This window comes from Sphaeramia orbicularis, chromosome 5 (genome assembly GCF_902148855.1).
Source record: "Sphaeramia orbicularis chromosome 5, fSphaOr1.1, whole genome shotgun sequence".
Taxonomy (NCBI): Eukaryota; Metazoa; Chordata; class Actinopteri; order Kurtiformes; family Apogonidae; genus Sphaeramia; species Sphaeramia orbicularis.
This window is the reverse complement of record NC_043961.1, coordinates 3,388,147-3,408,353: the sequence shown is the minus strand read 5'-3', so window position 1 is coordinate 3,408,353 and position 20,207 is coordinate 3,388,147. Positions and strand designations below refer to the sequence as shown.

At 38.2% G+C, this 20,207-nt stretch overlaps 1 protein-coding gene across 1 annotated transcript in view; it reads left to right on the top strand.

The window, feature by feature from the left end:
• The window catches only part of klhdc8a (kelch domain containing 8A), a 144,694-nt gene that overhangs the window by 114,852 nt on the left and 9,635 nt on the right, over positions 1–20,207 (top strand). Inside the window, exons 6-7 of the mRNA XM_030135506.1 lie at positions 10,575–10,676; positions 14,113–14,261. Of these exons, the coding sequence (XP_029991366.1) occupies positions 10,575–10,676; positions 14,113–14,261 (251 nt within the window). The remainder of the gene's footprint in view (positions 1–10,574; positions 10,677–14,112; positions 14,262–20,207) is intronic.

Genomic DNA, 20,207 nt, shown 5'->3' with positions numbered 1-20,207 from the left:
CCCTCTACCTTTGTTTGTTTCTCTCTACTTCTTTGCCTCTGCCTGTTATTTAAGGAGAAAAAAAGGCTAAATAAGTAAGACAGAGTGGGTGGAACAGACAGGGGAATACAAAGAAGGGGAGAGAATTACCAGGGAGCAAGAGCAAGACAAAGGATAAGAAGAATGAATGGGAAGACGTATAGAAAAAGAAGCATGAAAACAAGCATGGGACATGAGCAAACCCAGAAACCGACATCCAGAAAAGGAAGATAAAGAGCAAGACATTTTGTTGCACTTTTCTCTCTCTACTTCCCTCCCCCTTTGCTCACACTCTAATGAAGTTATCTTTCTTCCTTTGTCACGATTCTCTCTGGTCTTGCTTTCGTTAGATAAACAAGACTTGGCAGCGACAAAACCCAAAAGTGGAAAGAAAACTTCTGGAGAAGCTGCAGAGGGAGGGAAATTATTTGTACGGCCGTGTTTTCATTTCCTCTCTCTCAGCTGCACTCTTTGTCATCTTGACTGTTTTAGTTTTAAATGTAAAGGGGGAAAAAGCAGCGACTCTGCTAACGCCACATTAAAAACAGGAAGGTTTATGAGAAATCTGATTGTTGTTGAAGGGGACAGAAGTCAGCATGTCATCTGCACTTTCATCTCAGCTGATTGGGTTTCAGTATTTTGGGTTGGATGCTGCCAAAAGCTGTTTGATGACAATATTTAATATCTATGGTTCTGGATTATTACGCAGTAAAACGCCGTAGGGTGGCACAAAGGGAGAAGAAGGAAAGAATTGTCCTGCAAAACCTGACTTTCTTACCGACAGAATAAGACATAGAGGTCTACAACAGAATCATGGTGCCAGACAGGTTACCATGGGTCACCTTGAACTTCCCAAACCAAAAACGAATTGATTGAAAAGTTCTGTAATTTACAGGGCCTCCAGTCTATGGAATAAGTTATCTTGTAGAAGCCAATAATGTAATAACAACCGATAACATAATAAATTTGCCATTTTTAAAATGTAATAGGCCGATAATGTAATGTCTGGCCAAAATGTACAAAAAAGTCCTGAACCGATAACGTAACAACTTTTGGCCAGTAATGTTATAACTTATTACATTATTGGCTCAGTTATTACATTTGCAAATAATTTTTTTTTTACCATTATTGACCAAGAGTTATTACGTTATCAATTCAGGAATTTTATTACATTGTTGGCCAGATATTACGTTATTGGCTTACTACATTTTAAAATTGGCAAATTTATTACATTATGGGCCGTTTTTACGTTATCGGCTGTTATTAGGTTATTGGCTTCTACATACCTCCAGAGAGTGATTTGTTGGGGGGATCAACCCCTCCCTGTGGTTTTTACATCCCTACTTCTGCCCGATCATCACCAAATTTAATCATTTGCTCCTTGTGCCAGTATCAACATTTCCTGAAAATTTCACCCAAATCCGTCCATAACTTTTTGAGTTATCTTGCTAACAGACAAACAAACAAACCCGATGAAAGCATAACCTCTGCCATACTTGGCGGAGGTAATAAGACATAATCATCAAAAGAGGAACTTTTCAGTGAGATATAAGAACCTATTTTTAGACAATAGATCTGGAAAATCTTGGCAGATTTTTTTGCTCAAAAAATTCAGAAAGTTATGGATGGATTTGGATGAAATTTTCAAGAAATGTTGATACTGGCACAAGAAACAAATGATTACATTTTGGTGGTGATCGGGGGGTGGGGGGGGTCTAATCTGGAGGTCTGCGCTTACCGAGTGCTTTAGTAGTTCAAGATTTTTTTTGCTTAATTCAAGATTTTTTAATTTTTTTTTTTTTTTTTTTTTTTTTTTTGCTTAATTCAAGCAAAAAAATCTGCCAAAATGACCTTTCTGGTGTCATTACTCAGAAATAGGGCTGAAGATGGACCTGTGGAGTTGAATTAATGAAGAATTTAGACCCAAGCAGAGGATTTACAGTTTATGGAGACCACAGGGAAATGTTTGAAAATGCAGAATTCCATTTAACCCTTTGGTGCATACTGGTCACTCCAGTGGACATTTATTCTCCAGCTGTTCTCTTGTATATTCATGGATTTTATTGTTTTAGTTCCATATCAGTCAACACAGTGGACGCTTAAATGCATCATCCCATACACTGACATTCATACCATTACTGTAACTTTGCTGTTCTTGATAAACTTGATCTGCAGGAAAATGTTTGAGTGTAAATCAGTTCCTTGTTATTGTTATGAGACTGTAATTAACAGGTTTTTGTTTTTTTTTTTAAACAAAAAGGGGTTTTTTTGTGCATTTTATCTCCATAAAGTGAGTAATAACTTATATTAGAGTATGTTAAAATGTGACAAAACATCAGATTAGTAGCATTTTAAAATATTTTGTTATAGTTTTCACACAGTATGTCAGTAAATACATGTTTCTTTGCTTCAAAAATTAAACACATGGTGTCCAGCTGAGTGGATATTTTTGCAATTCCATGAAAAATAGGTTCATAAAAAAATTCAATCACAGTGTTTTTTTTCATGCCTTAAGAGGAATAAAGACACTCACAAAAAAAATGTTGATTTATGCATGAAAGGGTTAAAAAAGCTCAATATCACTCCTTTAACCCTTTCATGCACAGCGGTCACTCCAGTGGACAGTTCTTCTCCAGCTGTTCTCTTGTATATTCATGAGTTTTATTGTTTTAGTTCCATATCAGCCGACACAGTGGACACTTATGCACCATCCCATACACTAACATTCAGACCATTACTGTAACTTTATGCTCTTAATAAACCTGATCTGCCCTAAGATGACTGAGTGTAAATCAATCACTAATTGTTATTAGACTCTAATTACCAGTTTTCTTAAACAAAAGTTGTTGTTTTTTATTATAATAATAATTAATTAATAATTAATAATAATTTTATTATTATTTATTATTAAAAGTTGTTGTTTTTTTATTATCTCTCTTACTCACTCTATGAAGTGAGTAAGAACTAGTATTAGATTATGTTAAAAGGTGAGAAAACCTTAGATTAGCTGCATTAAAAATACATTTGTTTCATAGTTTTCACACAGTATATGACTTTCTGATGATGGGTTTTAAATACATGTTTCTTTGCTTAGAAAATTAAACACATGGTGTTCAAATGAGTGGACATTTTTGTAACTCTATGGAAAATAGGTTAATTAAAAAAAAAACAACCTCATTGTCTTTTTTATGCCTAAAGAGGAATAGAAACAGTCAGGAAAAAAAAAATCTTGACTAAGGTTCTTATAATTCATGCATGAAAGGGTTAAGGTTTGACGACCACTTGGTTTATGCAAGTTTTCATATCAGGAAGTGCATTCAGAACCAGATCCTTCAGTCTTCTGTATTGAATCTGTTTTCACAGGCTTGTTCCAATGAATGTTTCCTGCATAAAAGTTCCTCAGTTTTCAGTGTCTTCTACACCTGCTCGTAAACATAGGAAATGGTTGGAACTTGACTGGTAAAGTGAGAGCTTCCCCTTTTGACTCAGCTCCTTCTTCACCACAAAACACTGGCACCGATCCACTTGTCGACTTCCCACTCCATCAGCAAAGACATCCACTGAAACCATAACAGCGGTCATTAAAAAAACAAAAGAAGTCCTGACACCAGCAGACATCTGAGGTGGGTGTTGGCTGCAGAGATGCACATGAGCCAGTTTTTGCGAGTCGCGTCTAAAAAGTGCTTCATCTTAGAACAGAATCGCAATAAAAACTGTCAATACCAACATTCAACATTTTTACTCCACAAAAATAGACGTAACTGCCTGAAGAGATGAGCACCCACAAGATGCCACATGCGGGAAGGTTTTCAGTTTGCCAAGTGAGTTTCAGAAGGGTTTTTGACACACGGGCAGGTAGGCGGTTGTACTTAAGTGGTCATGTTGAAAAAAAAAAAAAAAACCTCTGCTGAGACTGAAGTGTGTTTTGGTCGTATTTAGAGGCGTGCAGCTTCTGTTGTCCTGCTGAAGCTGGTCTGAGTTTGATGTGGTGCATTCAGTGGAAGTCAGACACTGTGGGTTTTCCTAGTAAAAATACTGGATACCATCCACATTGAACGTGATGTTCAGCTCAGGTCCACCTTGAACTCTGCCAAATATCGTTTCATTCTCCAAACCCACATGCTCCCTTCTGCACATGCTCAGTGTCATTAAGGTCAAAACTGGATGTTTCAGCAGATAATGAAACACATCTGGGACATGACACGTTGAAACTGTCAAGATTTTTATTTTTTTTTCCATTTGTTCTTGTTGACAATAAAAAAAAGCATTTGTTTGTGTCTGTCTGATGCAGTCACACCTTGTGAAAGAAAAAAAAGGTTTTTCCTCAAATGTTTCATGATGATATTTGAGATTGTGTGAGTCTGTAAGGGCGTCCAGGAAGTGTTTCCCACTACTGTATTTTAATAGCTGGAAAGAAGTAGTGTGATAATAGTTTTCTGGCGTATCACCGAGTTCTTAAGAGCATTTTCAGACAGCGTACTCGAGTCCGTATCCAAATATGCTGGACCCCCAAGTCCACTTAATTTTATCCATGTGAATGCAGCCGTTCAGTGCTCCAGTACCGCGCCCGAGTCCAGTTGAGAAGGTAGTCCTGGGTCTGGACTTTCCGTACTTCAGCACGGTACGATGCCGTGAGAATGCGACATGTGCCCGAGTCTGGAAGTGACCAGTCACCACTCCGACAACGAAAGTGGGTTAATCACCACCAGACCATAGATGGTGCTCCTGTTGTCTCCTGAAAAAGCCTCGGACCGTGGCACGGGCTCACCTTATCAACCGAACCACTGGCTGATAAATCAGGGACAACGAAGGTGGCTCTGCTTCACTTTGCCTCAAACAGGATAACAGATAGGTAAGGGTTTGTCTTCTTCTGCACTGTAAGACCGGATAGTTGAGTTTACGTCAAAAATCTCAGGTAACTCCTTGCCTTAAAAAATTTCAGTAATGAGTAATGAAAACTTGAGTGTATTGAACTTAAATGCTTGATTTGAATGGAATTGGTATTTTTAGTACAACACACTAAATGCCCAGTTAATTGAACTTTAAATTTATTGCAATGTCAATTGCTTTGTATAATCATTAGACTTAATATCATCAGTTCATTGTTCTATATTCCAAGTTGATTTAAATTAAAATATTTTGCAATATTAAGTGCTTTGTATAATTATTCAATTTAATATATTGTAGCATGGATGGAAGTTAGTGCGACGTCATCTCCCAGAACAGGAAATGCTTTTAATTTAGCAAGGCATTAAGATTCCATTGTACAAAAACATATGAGATGAACAGGAAAGCTGTTGTTGGGCCTATGGCTGTGACTCATGGTGCAGCTGTACAATAATACAAAAACAAACACAAAAAGGCCAAAAAACACTGCCATACACACATTAAGTCAAAATTAACGCTAACACCACAACCCCACTGAACCCCTGCACTAAAAATAATTTTCAACAACATGCCCAATACCCACAATGCAATGCACAGATAAAAAGGTGTGGTCATGACTAAAACTGAGTGATTTAATTCCATTCAGCTAAAACTTTTTCATACTTTCAACTACGTCTACAAATTAGTAGAATATACTGAACATTTTATAGTAATGTCATAAAACTTAAATCATTTAAGTACATTGTATTTAAAGCATTTTAGTCAATACAACTTCCAGGCTTACAGTGTGACTTCTGCATTTGTAGGACAGCGACAGAGTTCCTTCCACACCACCACCTACTGTTTCGGCCCTGGAACACCCATTCGTACTCAAAAGGTGTGAACGTATCCAAGTACGGTACGAACTTCAGTACACTGTGTGAAAACACCCTAAAGCTGCGTATGACTTTCGTCACTAATTTTTCATTAAATCTGTAAAACCTGAATCATAGCCGTTAGTCTTTCTGTGATTATGCACCTGAATCACTTCCCTCACGGTGAACAACTTTGAAGTGTGCTCCTCCACAAGCAGTCCATTTGTTTAAATAACAAACTGAAACCAAACCGTCACTTGGGCCTTTTCGGAATTCCGCACAGCCACAGCAGCAAGAAGCAATGAAGCCGTCGCCATCCTTTGTCGGGAAGGGGGAAAATCGGGACAAAAACAACCCGATTACACTGGTCAACAACAAATTTGTTTCAGTTTTTTGAGCTGATTTAGGATAACTTTGGTGTGCTGAATCCAAAAATCACATTCATTTTGCTCAATCAGGTCAACTTTCTGAACTATGCTACATATTGGCTTTTGAACATTTTTGCTTACATTTATGGGCATTTTCACATCACATGATACAAAGTTCTTTCAGATTTCTTGCAATAAACGAGTTCTGAAGATTTTACTTTTGCCAATTTATGATGAATGTTTTTTTTTTAATATTACAGGTGAATGAAATGGCTTCGACTAGAAGATCTTGCAAAAATAAGCCTGACGTATTCTGCTACATCTGCGGTGAATACACCATTGTACCTAACAGGAATCAAGTCACAAGTTTCATAAAGTGTGCTTACCAATCTTATTTTGGTATTAATTATTATATTTTGTGAGAAGATCAAATTTTTCAAAATCAAGTTAGCAAAAAAACCTGATCTGATTGAGAAAAACAGATGTCATTTTTGGATTTAGCGGTGCAAAATGGTCCGAATTCAGTTGAAAAAACCTAGACAAGTTGCAAAAAACATTTTTTTGTAAGTGTCTACCCCGCTTTAGTTATGGACCACAGCCCCACATATAAAACTGCCCCCCCCCCCCCCCCACACACACACACACACACACACAAAAACAACCCCCCTCTGTTTTTTTGACAAATTATACCCTGTGAACGAGCACATAAAAAAATCGTATTTGGCCAAAAAAATCTGTCTTGTGCCTTCAGACCTGCTGTGTGAACGTAGCCTAAGTTTGCACATTCAGTAGCAGTGAAAACATCCTGACAGATGAAATTGCTAAGCTCTGGCATGAAGCTGTGCTCATGCCCAGCAGGAGAGGCCAGAGTCTGAGACACTCCTGACCATTTCACATTCGAGTCGGGGCACCTTGAAGACAAGTGTGAGGCAGGCTGAGAGCTGCCTCCACCCAGAGCCCACGTTTTCCCTTCGCCTGGGCTCCGTCGCTCACCAGATGCAGACAAACCAGACCTCGTTTCAGCATCTGCCACATGTGTTTTTGTCAACTGAAACCTCACAATCCCGGTCCTCCTGTAATTAATCAGCACATCTCGTCTCAGATCAGTTGTGTTGTTTGCGTCCCCGTCTGTCAAAACGACAGCGATCGGTGACAGGAATTGTCTTGCGATTGTGTCAGTTTGGGCGCAGCAGCTCGGAGGCTGTTAAAGCATGCGGCGCAGTGGATTCGGAAAACGGTCGAAAGCATTCAGGGTGTTACCTCGGCTTAAAACACAAAAACTGACAGAGGTATCTGTGTGAAGAATGCAGAACAAGAAGATAGGATACTTTAAATCCTGCTCACTTTCTCGCCTTTCTGAAGTTTGTGCGCTCAGATTGTCAGTTTTGAAAAGTTCCACAAAACTGTAGCAGAATCCTGCAATTCTGATAAAAATAAATAAATAAATAAATAAATAAATAAATGAAAAGGACGGGCTGAGAGGGGCTTTACATGATCTCCCATCTGACAGACACTTCATTTGGAGCTTCCCCGGGCCTTCAGATGTTCCTGCTTAAATAACGGTTTGGTGAAAGGTTACAACTGCCAACTCAGTGTGCATCACACAAACCTACTGCTTCTCCTCTAAAGATAGACTTAGAGTAATTACACTGGAAAATAAGACAAAGTACATGCATTTCTGTGGCGAGTTTGAATTTGAATATGTTGCACTTTAAAATGATCTTGCGTTCCTCAATCAACAGCCGTGCCGCCGCCATGTTTTGGACGTCACTTGTTGATGCTACATTCATGCGGGTAAAGCCATCTGATGGGAAAACATCGTACAACAGTACACAGTGTTATCGTAATTTGATCAAACTTCCAATGAGGTATCTATATGTATGGAAGTACTTATATAAATTAAATATTTATGCACATTTTCCTTTTCCTGGTGTGTGTATACATTATTTTTGGCTGACTCTGTATATTGCAACATGAAAAAATACTCAGGAGGATATAACAGCTGTGTGGCACCGATGGAAACGGTCAGACTAATTAGTTGTGTTTCCTCTCGTTGTGGTGGAAGGTACTGTCGACAACATGTGTTTGAAGCCGAAATACTTCCAAATAACTGACGTTGCTTTTCTTTGTGGCACCAAGTGTTTGTTTTTGGTGATTTTCTCTTGTTTGTTGCTCATTTTTCAATAGCGACTCACTCCAAACTGATTAAGAACGATTGTGACTGGTGGATCGCTGAGTGCAGCAAAGTTATTATCGTTAACGAAAACTAATGAAATGAGGAAAACTAGAATTGAAAAAACATTTTCGTTAACAGAAATAAATAAAATAAAAACTAAAATTAAAAGAAAAAAATGATAACTAACTGAAACTGTATTGTGTGTTTATAAAACTAACTAAAACGGATAAAAATTATGGATAAAATTCTCTTCATTTTTCGTCTTTGTCAATGTTGGATTGATACGAAAGCGATTTATTTCGCTCTAGCAATTTTATCTGTTGTAGTAGTAGTAGTTTATTTCAAGCACATAGAATCATCAGATAACAAAGAATCATACAACATGGTCAAAACAAATAAATAAATAAAAAATGTTTGCACTCGAAAAGGAGTGGGAAGAAGTGTAACTTATTGACTCCCACCCCCTTTTTACAATCTAATAATCAAACTAGATCCGCCTCCTTTGCTTTGTTAACACACATTTTCCTCTGTATATTTTTTTACAATAACACAAAAGTTATTGTTATTGTCACCATACGACACTTGACGGTCCGTCACTTGTGGTTTCCAGTCGTCTTCTGGTCCCCACTCTACCTGGAAACATGGAGACTAAAGTTGGGAGAAAGCAGCAGAGTCCTGTCTGGGATTTATGTGAATACGACGACAGAGAAGAAGAGAAAAGAGACGACTAAACTAAAACTAAACTAAAACTAAGCATTTAGAAAAAAATGAGAACTAATAAAAACGAGCAAACCTGCTCTAAAAACAAATTAAAACGAACTGAATCAGAGAAAAAAAAAAGTCAAAACTAAATAAAAATAAAATAAAATTTAAAGATTCATAAAGTACGCACTACGTTAAAAAGTTTCTGTATCACCATCTGTGGAGTAAAATTGTGGAACAAATTGTGTGTGGAGATAAAACAAATATCAAACATAATTCAGTTTAAAAAAAATATAAAAAAAATGATTCTTGAGAGGTCCAGTATTAAATAATGACAATAAGGACTGTTTGTTTATGGATGATGTTGTACTGATAAATCTGCTGGAATTATTGAAGAAAATTGGTTGAATTGTTGAGTCTGTTTGTATGACTGGACTGACATGAACATGTTGTTGGGTGTAATTCAGTCACTGCATTATGGATTTGTTGTGGTTTGATGTTAAAATTAGGAAAATAGTATAGTTTGACTCTTGTATCAAGTTAGTGATAAAGGTGTAAAAGCACTGAGGGGTTGGATTAAATAAGTTTAGACTTCTTCCTACTCCTTTTCGACCATGCAAAATTCAGACTTGTATGTGCTTGGAGATAGATTCTGTCCTTTTGAATGTTTTATTTTGTTTTTATTTTGTTTTGGGTTTTTTTGTTTGTTTTTTTTTTTTTTTTTTTTTTTTTTGCATGTTTGAAATAAATAAATTATTAGTGCTATTATTATTATTATTATTATTATTATTATTATTATTATTATTAAAACTAAACTATAATGAACTACAAAAGCACTCAGGGAGCGCAAACCTCCTCCAAGGCAGATCAGTGCCCCCCCCCCATCACCACCAAAATTTAATCATTTGTTCCTTGTGCCAGTATCAACATTCCCTGAAATTTTCATCCAAATCCATCCATAACTTTTTGAGTTATTTTGCACACGGACAGACGGACAGACAGACAGACAGACAGACAGACCAACGCTGGCAAAAACAGAACCTTCTTGGTGGAGGTAACAATCCAAAACTATTAGAACCTTGGTGTGCAGTGTGTGTCAGGTACCCAGGTTGAACTTAGATGAAAACACGTTCAGTTCATTTGCCTCCTACATTGCAGGACCTGCGATGTGACTATTGCGCACACGTACATTGCGATGTCGACGCTCAAACGATCTATTGTGCAGAATGACGTGGATTTGGTGTTACTTTGAAACACCAGTACACGTTATCTCTCCCAGTACGATCCCGTTCTGCGTCTGCTCTCGTTATCTTCCTTCTCTGTTTTGTGGTTCACGTCGGTTATCACCTCTCTGTGTCCTTGCCAGATATGAGTGTGTAGACGTCCTGGCGGCAGCTGCCTCGTCGCTGACCTGTGTGTGCGGGTCACACAGTGAAAACAAGCTCAGCAGTATCCTGTCCAGCAGGTGGACCGCAGCGCCACTTGACTTCACCTCGCCTTCTTTATGAGCTCCTGCGCTCACGGGGACGCGTTCTCTCACCACATCTGTTGTCTTTTATTTTCCTGAAGGTGTCTGGCTGAAGTCAGAGGACACGGTGGCCATGAAAACCAAGAGGGCTGACTTCGCCGCCGCCTTCCTGCGTGGCCGGATGATAGTAGCAGGGGGTCTGGGTAAGAGCCCACTCATGCTTTAAGCTGATAAGTACTAGAAGAACCTGTTTTAAATATGAGTGAACCTTAACCCATAGAGCTCACAGGGTTTTTTCTTGATTTCTACATACTGTCTTAAATTCATCTTTTTTTTTTTTTTTTTTTTTTTTTAATTTATCTTTTTATGAGCAATGTAACAGAACATACAAAGGAGCAGAATTACAATGCATTCATTATACATTGCCTTTTTATATCATTTTCCCCCATCCCCAATCCAACCCCAAGGCCCTCCAAGAAGGGGCAACAGCAGAAACAAGAACATAACTGGAAAAGTGCTCGGAGAGCGCAGACCTCCGCCAAGCACAAAAATTCCCCACATAATCGGTGATACAAATCCTACATTTATTTTTTAAAATAAAATCTGCCTTCTGGATCAGATCCGGATCAGCCTTTGAAATGTGATAGAGGACCCCATTGTCAATTCCTGAGTTAAATTTCATGAGTTTTGGTCAATAATTAAGCGAGATATTGGGAAACGAAAATTTTGGCCCCATTTACCACAATGTTAACGAAAATTTCAAAGTGATCCAGAATTCAGGATTTCTTCCGGATCACCCCCAAAAGTTAATCATTTCTTCCTTATCCCATTTCCAACAAACCCTGAAATTTCATCAAAATCTGTCCATAACTTTTTGAGTTATGTTGCACACTAACGGACAGACAAACAGACAGACAGACAAACAAACCCTGGCAAAAACATAACCTCCTTGGCGGAGGTAACAACAGTCTCTGAGCAGTAGAAAATCAAATAAATACAAGCAGTATCAAATCTGTGGTGTACAAGAATATTAACTGAGCTAATGGAAACAAAAGAAAACAAAAATAAATAAATAAATAAATTAATTAATTACAAAAAAAAAAAAGTCATAGCTTGTAGATACCTGTTTACTTTTAAATATTAGACATTAAATTCATCTTTTAAGATACTTGCAAATAACAATATTTTATATCAAATGTTTAAGACACAGGTGTCAAACATGCGTCCCGGGGGCCAGATCTGGTCCGCCAAAGGGTCCGATTTTGTGAAATGCAAAAATTGCAGTTTAGATATTAACAATCAATGGTGTCAAAATCATTTTAATTCAGGTTCCACATACAGACACATACAGTCTAATTAGATTTCAAGTGGGTCAGAACCAGTAAAATATTATCATAATAACCTATAAATAATGACAATCCCAAATTTTCTGTTTTTTTTTTTTGTTTTTTTTATGTAAAAAAGTTAAATTACATGAAAATGTTTACATTACCAAACTATACTTTTACAAAAAATGTGAATGACCTCAACAAATATGAACAAACGGAAATGTCTTAAGAAAAGTAAATGCAATTGTACCCATATTCTGCCTGTTAATAAATGTTTTGTTCGATTGTAATGCACATGTGTAAATGATAAACTGATAAACTGAGGAAGAATATTGTTAAAACTGCACTTGTTTTTCTTGAGACAATTCAAATTGTTCATGTTATTCAGATTTTTAAGGAAACTTTGTAATATAATTTGACTTTTTTCACTGGTATTATTTTACTGGTCCAGCTCACTGGAGATCAAATTCGGCTAAATGAGGAACTGAACTAAAATAAGTTTGACAGCCCTGGTTTAAGACAATAACTGCAATACAGCCACAGAAAAAATTATTAGACCATCAAAAGTCATCAAAAACAATGGTTATGCAATCAAATACTGACCACACAGGAGTTTCTGGAGTTGGTATACATTCATTGATGTCTAAAATGTCATGTGTACAATGTCCAAATTTTGTACAAAACCATTGTTTGTAAGAATGTTTGTGACCCAGGCATTAGCCCGGACCCAGGGATACACGGGACATCAATCCATTTCCTTCATCTGCTCTTTATTTGACTGGTGTTTGTTTTCATATCCAGCTAATTCTGTAAATCCCTGTGAGGAAACCTTGTGGTGATATAGGTCTGTACAAATAAAACTGAATTGAACTGAATTGAATTGAATTAGCGCTCTTTCCTTGAAAATGACAATATTCGGTCTCAGAAAATGAAAAAAAAAAAAAGTGTTGTTGACCTGTTTTCCATTTCTGTCAGGTAGTAACTTTCTTTTTTGTTATTAGAGAAAATGAAGATCAATCCATTTTTAAAATTTGTTTTATCGGTTTAGACACAGAAAAAGAAAAATGCCTTGATATTCAATTTCAATTCTTCTATTTTAAAGTGAAAATCAATTCACCAGTAATTTTTCTTTTGTTTCTGGAAAGAAAATCCGATTACCAAAAGATACACTGACCCAAACGGACCAGAAAAACCCCTGTTTTTTCCTTTTCTCAGACCGCATGTTGTCATTTTCAAGGAAACGGTGCTAATGCCTAGGTCTCAAAGATTCTTATGAACAATGGGTTTGTATGAAATTTCGTATTCACTGGAAGACTCGTACAAACTCATTGTTCGTAAGAATCTTTGTGACCAAGGCATTAGCGCTATTTCCTTGAAAATGACAACATCGGGTCTGAGAAAATGAAAAAATGGTACGTTTTTCCATTTCTGTCAGGTAGTAACTTTCTTTTTTGTTAGTAGAAAAAGAAGATGAAACTCAATCTGTTTTTTAAATTCGGTTTATCTGTTTTGACACTGAAAAAGAAAAATGCCTTGAAATTCAATTTTAATTCTTCTATTATAAAGTGAAAATCAATTCACCACCAATTTTTATTTTGTTTCTAAAAAGAAAATCCAATTACCAAAAGATACACAGATCTAATGCCTCGGTCCCAAAGATTCTTACGAATGATGGGTTTGTTCGAGTCTTCCAGTTCGTATGAAATCTGGCATTTGTAGACATTCGTGGAGGGAGCATGTCTACGATGTCCAGATTTGGTACAAACCCAATATTTGTGAGAATCTTTGGGACCGAGGCATCAGCACTATTTCCTTAAAAATTATAACATCTGGTCTCAGAAAATGAAAAAAACAGACATTTTTGGTCTGTTTTTCCATTTCTGTCAGGTAGTAACTTTTTTTTTTTTTTGTTGGTAGAAACAGAAAATGAAAATCAATCCTTTTTTTAAAAAAAATTTGGATGATCTGAAAATGCCTTGAAATTCAATTTTCATTCTTCTATTATAAAGTGAAAGTCAAGTCACCACCAATTTTTCTTTTGTTTCTGAAAAGACAATCCAATTACCAAAAGACACACTGACCGCAAAAACATGCCAGAGGGTTTTTAAAACTATCATCTCTCAGGTTTCGAAGATGAAAAAATACATTTTGTAAAGCCAGAAGATGTGACCTATAAAACCCCCCCCCCAGGATGTCCATATAAGGACTTGTATATTATTTCAGTTTACCCAGGGTGCACCTGCAGCATGAATGCTAAGGGTTAATAAGCTGTGATTTGTCCAACACCTGAATGTCCACTGTGGTCCACCAGGTCATGAACCCACGGCGTTGGACACCGTGGACGCCTTCCATCCCGAGAGGAAGAAGTGGGAGAGGCTGGCCCCCATGACCTTCCCCCGATGCTCCGCCTCCTCCATCGTCATCAGAGACCGGCTCCTAGTGGTGGGAGGAGTCAACCAGGTAATCTGATGGAACAGGTTTTACATTTACACGTCAACACCGTGTCAGTCCATCGAGCTGATGGGAGGAGTGAGAAAGATGATCATTAGTATCCATGGCGACCGCTATTTATGGCTGTACTGTATGTGATGTACTGTATATGAGCGTCTGTCGTTTGGCCTTATCCGTCTGCGAAGATAACCTGTGAGTAATGAGCGATGTCGTGATTTACTGCTCATATTAAAGAAGCAATAACTGCAGCTCAGGAGGTTGAATTATTCTGTTTCAGTCATTAAAGATAAAACCAGTGTCGTGTGATGAAGTGGTAGAAAGTTACAGTCGGCAGAAGTTTTAGGCTGTTTTTATTCACATTTTCAGTTTGTGGAAACACTGAAAATTGAAGAAACCTTGATATAGAGCTGGGAAATATGGCCGGAAAGTTAAATCTAAATTTTTTTTAGTTTTAAAGATCAATTTAAGATTAAAATTTTGCATGAACTAACGATACTTTATTCAAAAACACTCTTTCTTTACGAAAACTATATCTTATTTTTAACTAGAGAAACAAAGTGACTATTAATATATTACATATTACGATATATTACAGGTTGCATTTACAATATTTGTTGAGCAACAAAAGTCTCCAGAGGAACGTTCTCCATTTTGTGATATACTGTAGGTATTTTTCATGATGTTCAGAAAGCAAAACTTTTAGGAAAGGAACTCATACATATATTTATTTTATTTTTTTATTTATATTGGCAAGTCCTCCCATGAAATGTTGAAAAATTGTGGAAAAGTAGTATTATCAATAAAAAAGTAAGTGGTTGAGCAAATAACCATATATGTTGGAGTAATAAGGAGTGACATTCACTGAATTAATAAGAAATAAGATAAGATAAGATAAGATAAGATAAGATAAGATAAGATAAGATAAGATAAGATAAGATAAGATAAGATAAGATAAGATAAGATAGAAGCCAAAAAAGGCTTATATAAATACCTCCCTGGAAATAAACAATACACAAAAAAGAAATAAAGAATAAAAATACAATATAACTGAAATACTTTTTTTCATAAATTAAAGTCCTTTTCAGATGCTTTTTAAATAATGCTAAAGAAAATGTTGACTGAAGTTCAGGACATAGATTATTCCAAAGATGTGGTCCACGATATTTTAGAGAATACTGACTTTTTTTTTTTTTTACTTTTTTTTTTCATTTAGATTTTGATTGATTTTTATCATATTTTAAGACATTTACAAAAAGGGGAAAAAAGGGAGAAAAAAGGAAAGACAAAAAGAAATAGCAAAACAACCCACAAATTAGAAACTTTGAAACTTAACTTTTTAAATTTTTACTTCTATATTTTTACTTCTATATTCTTGTAATTACAGTCTGTCTGGACAATATAGTTTCGTTGTACATATCTATAATGACAATAAAGGCATTCTATTCTATTCTATTCTATTCTATTCTATTCTATATAATGCATTTACTCATTAATCCATTTTTCTACTCTAATCTTAAAAATGCACAAATTCCAAAATTATGATCACTTTTTCCCTTTTGTTTTTGCTCAACAGACATTCCAAATGCAGCTCATTTGTTGTAATATTCATGTGAATATGTTCCACTGAAACTGTATTTTATTTGACTTTTTTCTTTTCTGTCAAATGATGCATATTAACATCCTCACAAATGCTACTGTTTTGGTAATTACTTCTTATTATTGCTGCTTTTCCAGCTTTTTTTTTAGTCATGTTTTATCTTGATGTCTTCATACAAGCAGAAAAACGCATTAAATATTAGAAAAATTGTTTATTTAATTTTTGGGCTGTATCATCCCGCAGAGGCTTAGGGATATAATATGAATGCTTTGGGTTTCTTCAGCATCATCTTACATTATTATTGCATGCAAGTGTGAAAAAATGGCAAGACAGATGTTTTTATTTTATCTTCCACAGTATTAAGTTACAGCCAAAACTGAATGTAAAAGTGAAGATAAAACCATGTGAATTGACAGCACCATGGAAAAACACACAGCGTGAAAGTGGTGAAAAAGATAAAACATGATGTAAATTTCCGGAGGAACAATGCAGACTCACAAAATAATCTCCTTAAATAATGAAATGCATGTTTAGTATTCTAAACATGTAAGACTATTTCCATGCATTAGTTGTGTTTCTGGCTGACAGTAGCAGCTGCAATTCAGCAATAAAAGCAAATGGCTTTAGTTATCTTTACTGTTTAAATATCAGATTTAATTAAAATTATTAAAGCTTTACCTCCATCCACACAGTCTCTATCTTCACTAATCACCATCAACAGGAAATGAAACGTACAATTCAGTCGTTGGGAGGACTTTAATAAGTCAAAGTTAACTGGAGGAGTTGTTTAGAGTCTCATTCAGACTAAAACTCATCGGTTCTCATGTTTTTTCACTGTTTCACTGTTTCCAAATTCATCTAAAATCTCAGTTTCTTCCTTAAAGATCTGTGAATTTTCCTTCACATTTAACCTTTCCCAAGGGATTTATCATCATTTATTATTATATTATTGTCCTTAATTTGAATTTTTCAGCTAAAATCAGGTATTTTTCTATATTTAATTCGGTTCATCTACTGCTATTGTATGGAATTTTTGTGCCAATATATTCAAACAAAACTTTTTAATTCTCAAACAAAATATATGAATTTGAAAGAGAATAAAACTCACCCAAGCAAAAACCTTTTTTTCTTTTTTTGCTTGGGTATTGGCACACAAAAATTCCAAACTATTGCAGTGAGTGTCTTCAACTAAAGAAGAAGGGAACGTAGAATCGTCCCAAAGCAAAGTCCTTATTTATGATGGACCACGCAGAATGGGAATACAAAAGCAAGTGCAAAATTACATTATATCTATTGCATCTAATTGTATACATCAGGTTTTTCAAGAAAAAAATCTCACACTGATCAGGCAGAGCAGTGGTCTCCAACCTTTTTTGTACTACGGACCGGGTTCATGCATGAACATTTTCTGCGGACCGGGTAGAGGTGTGGGGGTTCTAATAACAAAAACCCTTTGTCAGTTCAGAGCATGTGATCTGGAACACTTCCACTGTAGATCAGGTAATTCCAATGATTCTACAGCAGAAGATCAACTCACCCTAATGCAGAACCAGTGGGACCCTGGACTGGTTTAACTGCAACTAGATGATCCCATCTTGGGGAGGTGTTCCATAGATCCAGTCTAGTACTTGGTAATTCATCATCGCAGAAAACCCAGACACACAAACATGTGAGGTTGGAAACAGAAGAAGGACTTTCAGGGCTTTTGTGGCGATATCCGCATGTTCTGCTTTGACTTGAATCCAGAACGAACAGAGGTTTGAATTTGTCTCAAACATGGATGGATGTGTCGCAGCAGTTTGGAGGAGCTGGTGTGTCACCTGTAGGACCTGAGGAACCTGGAACTGAGACAGACTGTGACCCTTCTGCATTCTGTGACCCTTCTACAGACTGTGACCCTTCTACAGACTGTGACCCTTCTGTGACCCTTCTACAGTCTGTGACCCTTCTGTGACCCTTCAGTCTGTGACCCTTCTACAGTCTGTGACCCTTCTACAGACTGTGACCCTTCTGTGACCCTTCAGTCTGTGACCCTTCTACAGTCTGTGACCCTTCTACAGTCTGTGACCCTTCAGTCTGTGACCCTTCTACAGTCTGTGACCCTTCAGTCTGTGACCCTACAGTCTGTGACCCTACAGTCTGTGACCCTTCTACAGTCTGTGACCCTTCTACAGTCTGTGACCCTTCAGTCTGTGACCCTACATTCTGTGACCCTTCAGTCTGTGACCCTTCTACAGTCTGTGACCCTTCAGTCTGTGACCCTTCAGTCTGTGACCCTTCTACAGTCTGTGACCCTTCAGTCTGTGACCCTACAGTCTGTGACCCTTCTACAGTCTGTGACCCTTCTACAGTCTGTGACCCTTCAGTCTGTGACTCTTCTGCAGTCTGTGACCCTTCTACAGTCTGTGACCCTTCAGTCTGTGACCCTTCTACAGTCTGTGACCCTTCTACAGTCTGTGACCCTACAGTCTGTGACCCTTCTACAGTCTGTGACCCTTCAGTCTGTGACCCTTCAGTCTGTGACCCCTCTACAGTCTGTGACCCTTCTACAGTCTGTGACCCTTCTACAGTCTGTGACCCTTCAGTCTGTGACCCTACAGTCTGTGACCCTACAGTCTGTGACCCTTCTACAGTCTGTGACCCTTCTGTGACCCTTCTACAGTCTGTGACCCTTCAGTCTGTGACCCTTCTACAGTCTGTGACCCTTCTACAGTCTGTGACCCTTCAGTCTGTGACCCTTCTACAGTCTGTGACCCTTCAGTCTGTGACCCTTCTACAGTCTGTGACCCTTCTACAGACTGTGACCCTTCTACAGTCTGTGACCCTTCAGTCTGTGACCCTTCTACAGTCTGTGACCCTTCAGTCTGTGACCCTTCTACAGTCTGTGACCCTTCTGTGACCCTTCTACAGTCTGTGACCCTACAGTCTGTGACCCTTCTACAGTCTGTGACCCTTCTACAGTCTGTGACCCTTCAGTCTGTGACCCTTCTACAGTCTGTGACCCTTCTGTGACCCTTCTACAGTCTGTGACCCTTCTACAGTCTGTGACCCTTCTACAGTCTGTGACCCTTCAGTCTGTGACCCTTCTACAGTCTGTGACCCTACAGTCTGTGACCCTTCTACAGTCTGTGACCCTTCTACAGTCTGTGACCCTTCAGTCTGTGACCCTTCTACAGTCTGTGACCCTTCTCTGACCCTTCAGTCTGTGACCCTTCTACAGTCTGTGACCCTTCTACAGTCTGTGACCCTTCAGTCTGTGACCCTACAGTCTGTGACCCTACAGTCTGTGACCCTTCTACAGTCTGTGACCCTTCTACAGTCTGTGACCCTTCAGTCTGTGACTCTTCTGCAGTCTGTGACCCTTCAGTCTGTGACCCTTCTACAGTCTGTGACCCTTCAGTCTGTGACCCTTCTACAGTCTGTGACCCTTCAGTCTGTGACCCTACAGTCTGTGACCCTTCAGTCTGTGACCCTTCTACAGTCTGTGACCCTTCAGTCTGTGACCCTTCAGTCTGTGACCCTTCTACAGTCTGTGACCCTTCAGTCTGTGACCCTACAGTCTGTGACCCTTCTACAGTCTGTGACCCTTCTACAGTCTGTGACCCTTCAGTCTGTGACTCTTCTGCAGTCTGTGACCCTTCTACAGTCTGTGACCCTTCAGTCTGTGACCCTTCTACAGTCTGTGACCCTTCTACAGTCTGTGACCCTACAGTCTGTGACCCTACAGTCTGTGACCCTACAGTCTGTGACCCTTCTACAGTCTGTGACCCTTCAGTCTGTGACCCCTCTACAGTCTGTGACCCTTCTACAGTCTGTGACCCTTCTACAGTCTGTGACCCTTCAGTCTGTGACCCTACAGTCTGTGACCCTACAGTCTGTGACCCTTCTACAGTCTGTGACCCTTCTGTGACCCTTCTACAGTCTGTGACCCTTCAGTCTGTGACCCTTCAGTCTGTGACCCTTCTACAGTCTGTGACCCTTCTACAGTCTGTGACCCTTCAGTCTGTGACCCTTCTACAGTCTGTGACCCTTCAGTCTGTGACCCTTCTACAGTCTGTGACCCTTCTGTGACCCTTCTACAGTCTGTGACCCTACAGTCTGTGACCCTTCTACAGTCTGTGACCCTTCTACAGTCTGTGACCCTTCAGTCTGTGACCCTTCTACAGTCTGTGACCCTTCTGTGACCCTTCTACAGTCTGTGACCCTTCTACAGTCTGTGACCCTTCAGTCTGTGACCCTTCTACAGTCTGTGACCCTACAGTCTGTGACCCTTCTACAGTCTGTGACCCTTCTACAGTCTGTGACCCTTCAGTCTGTGACCCTTCTACAGTCTGTGACCCTTCTGTGACCCTTCTACA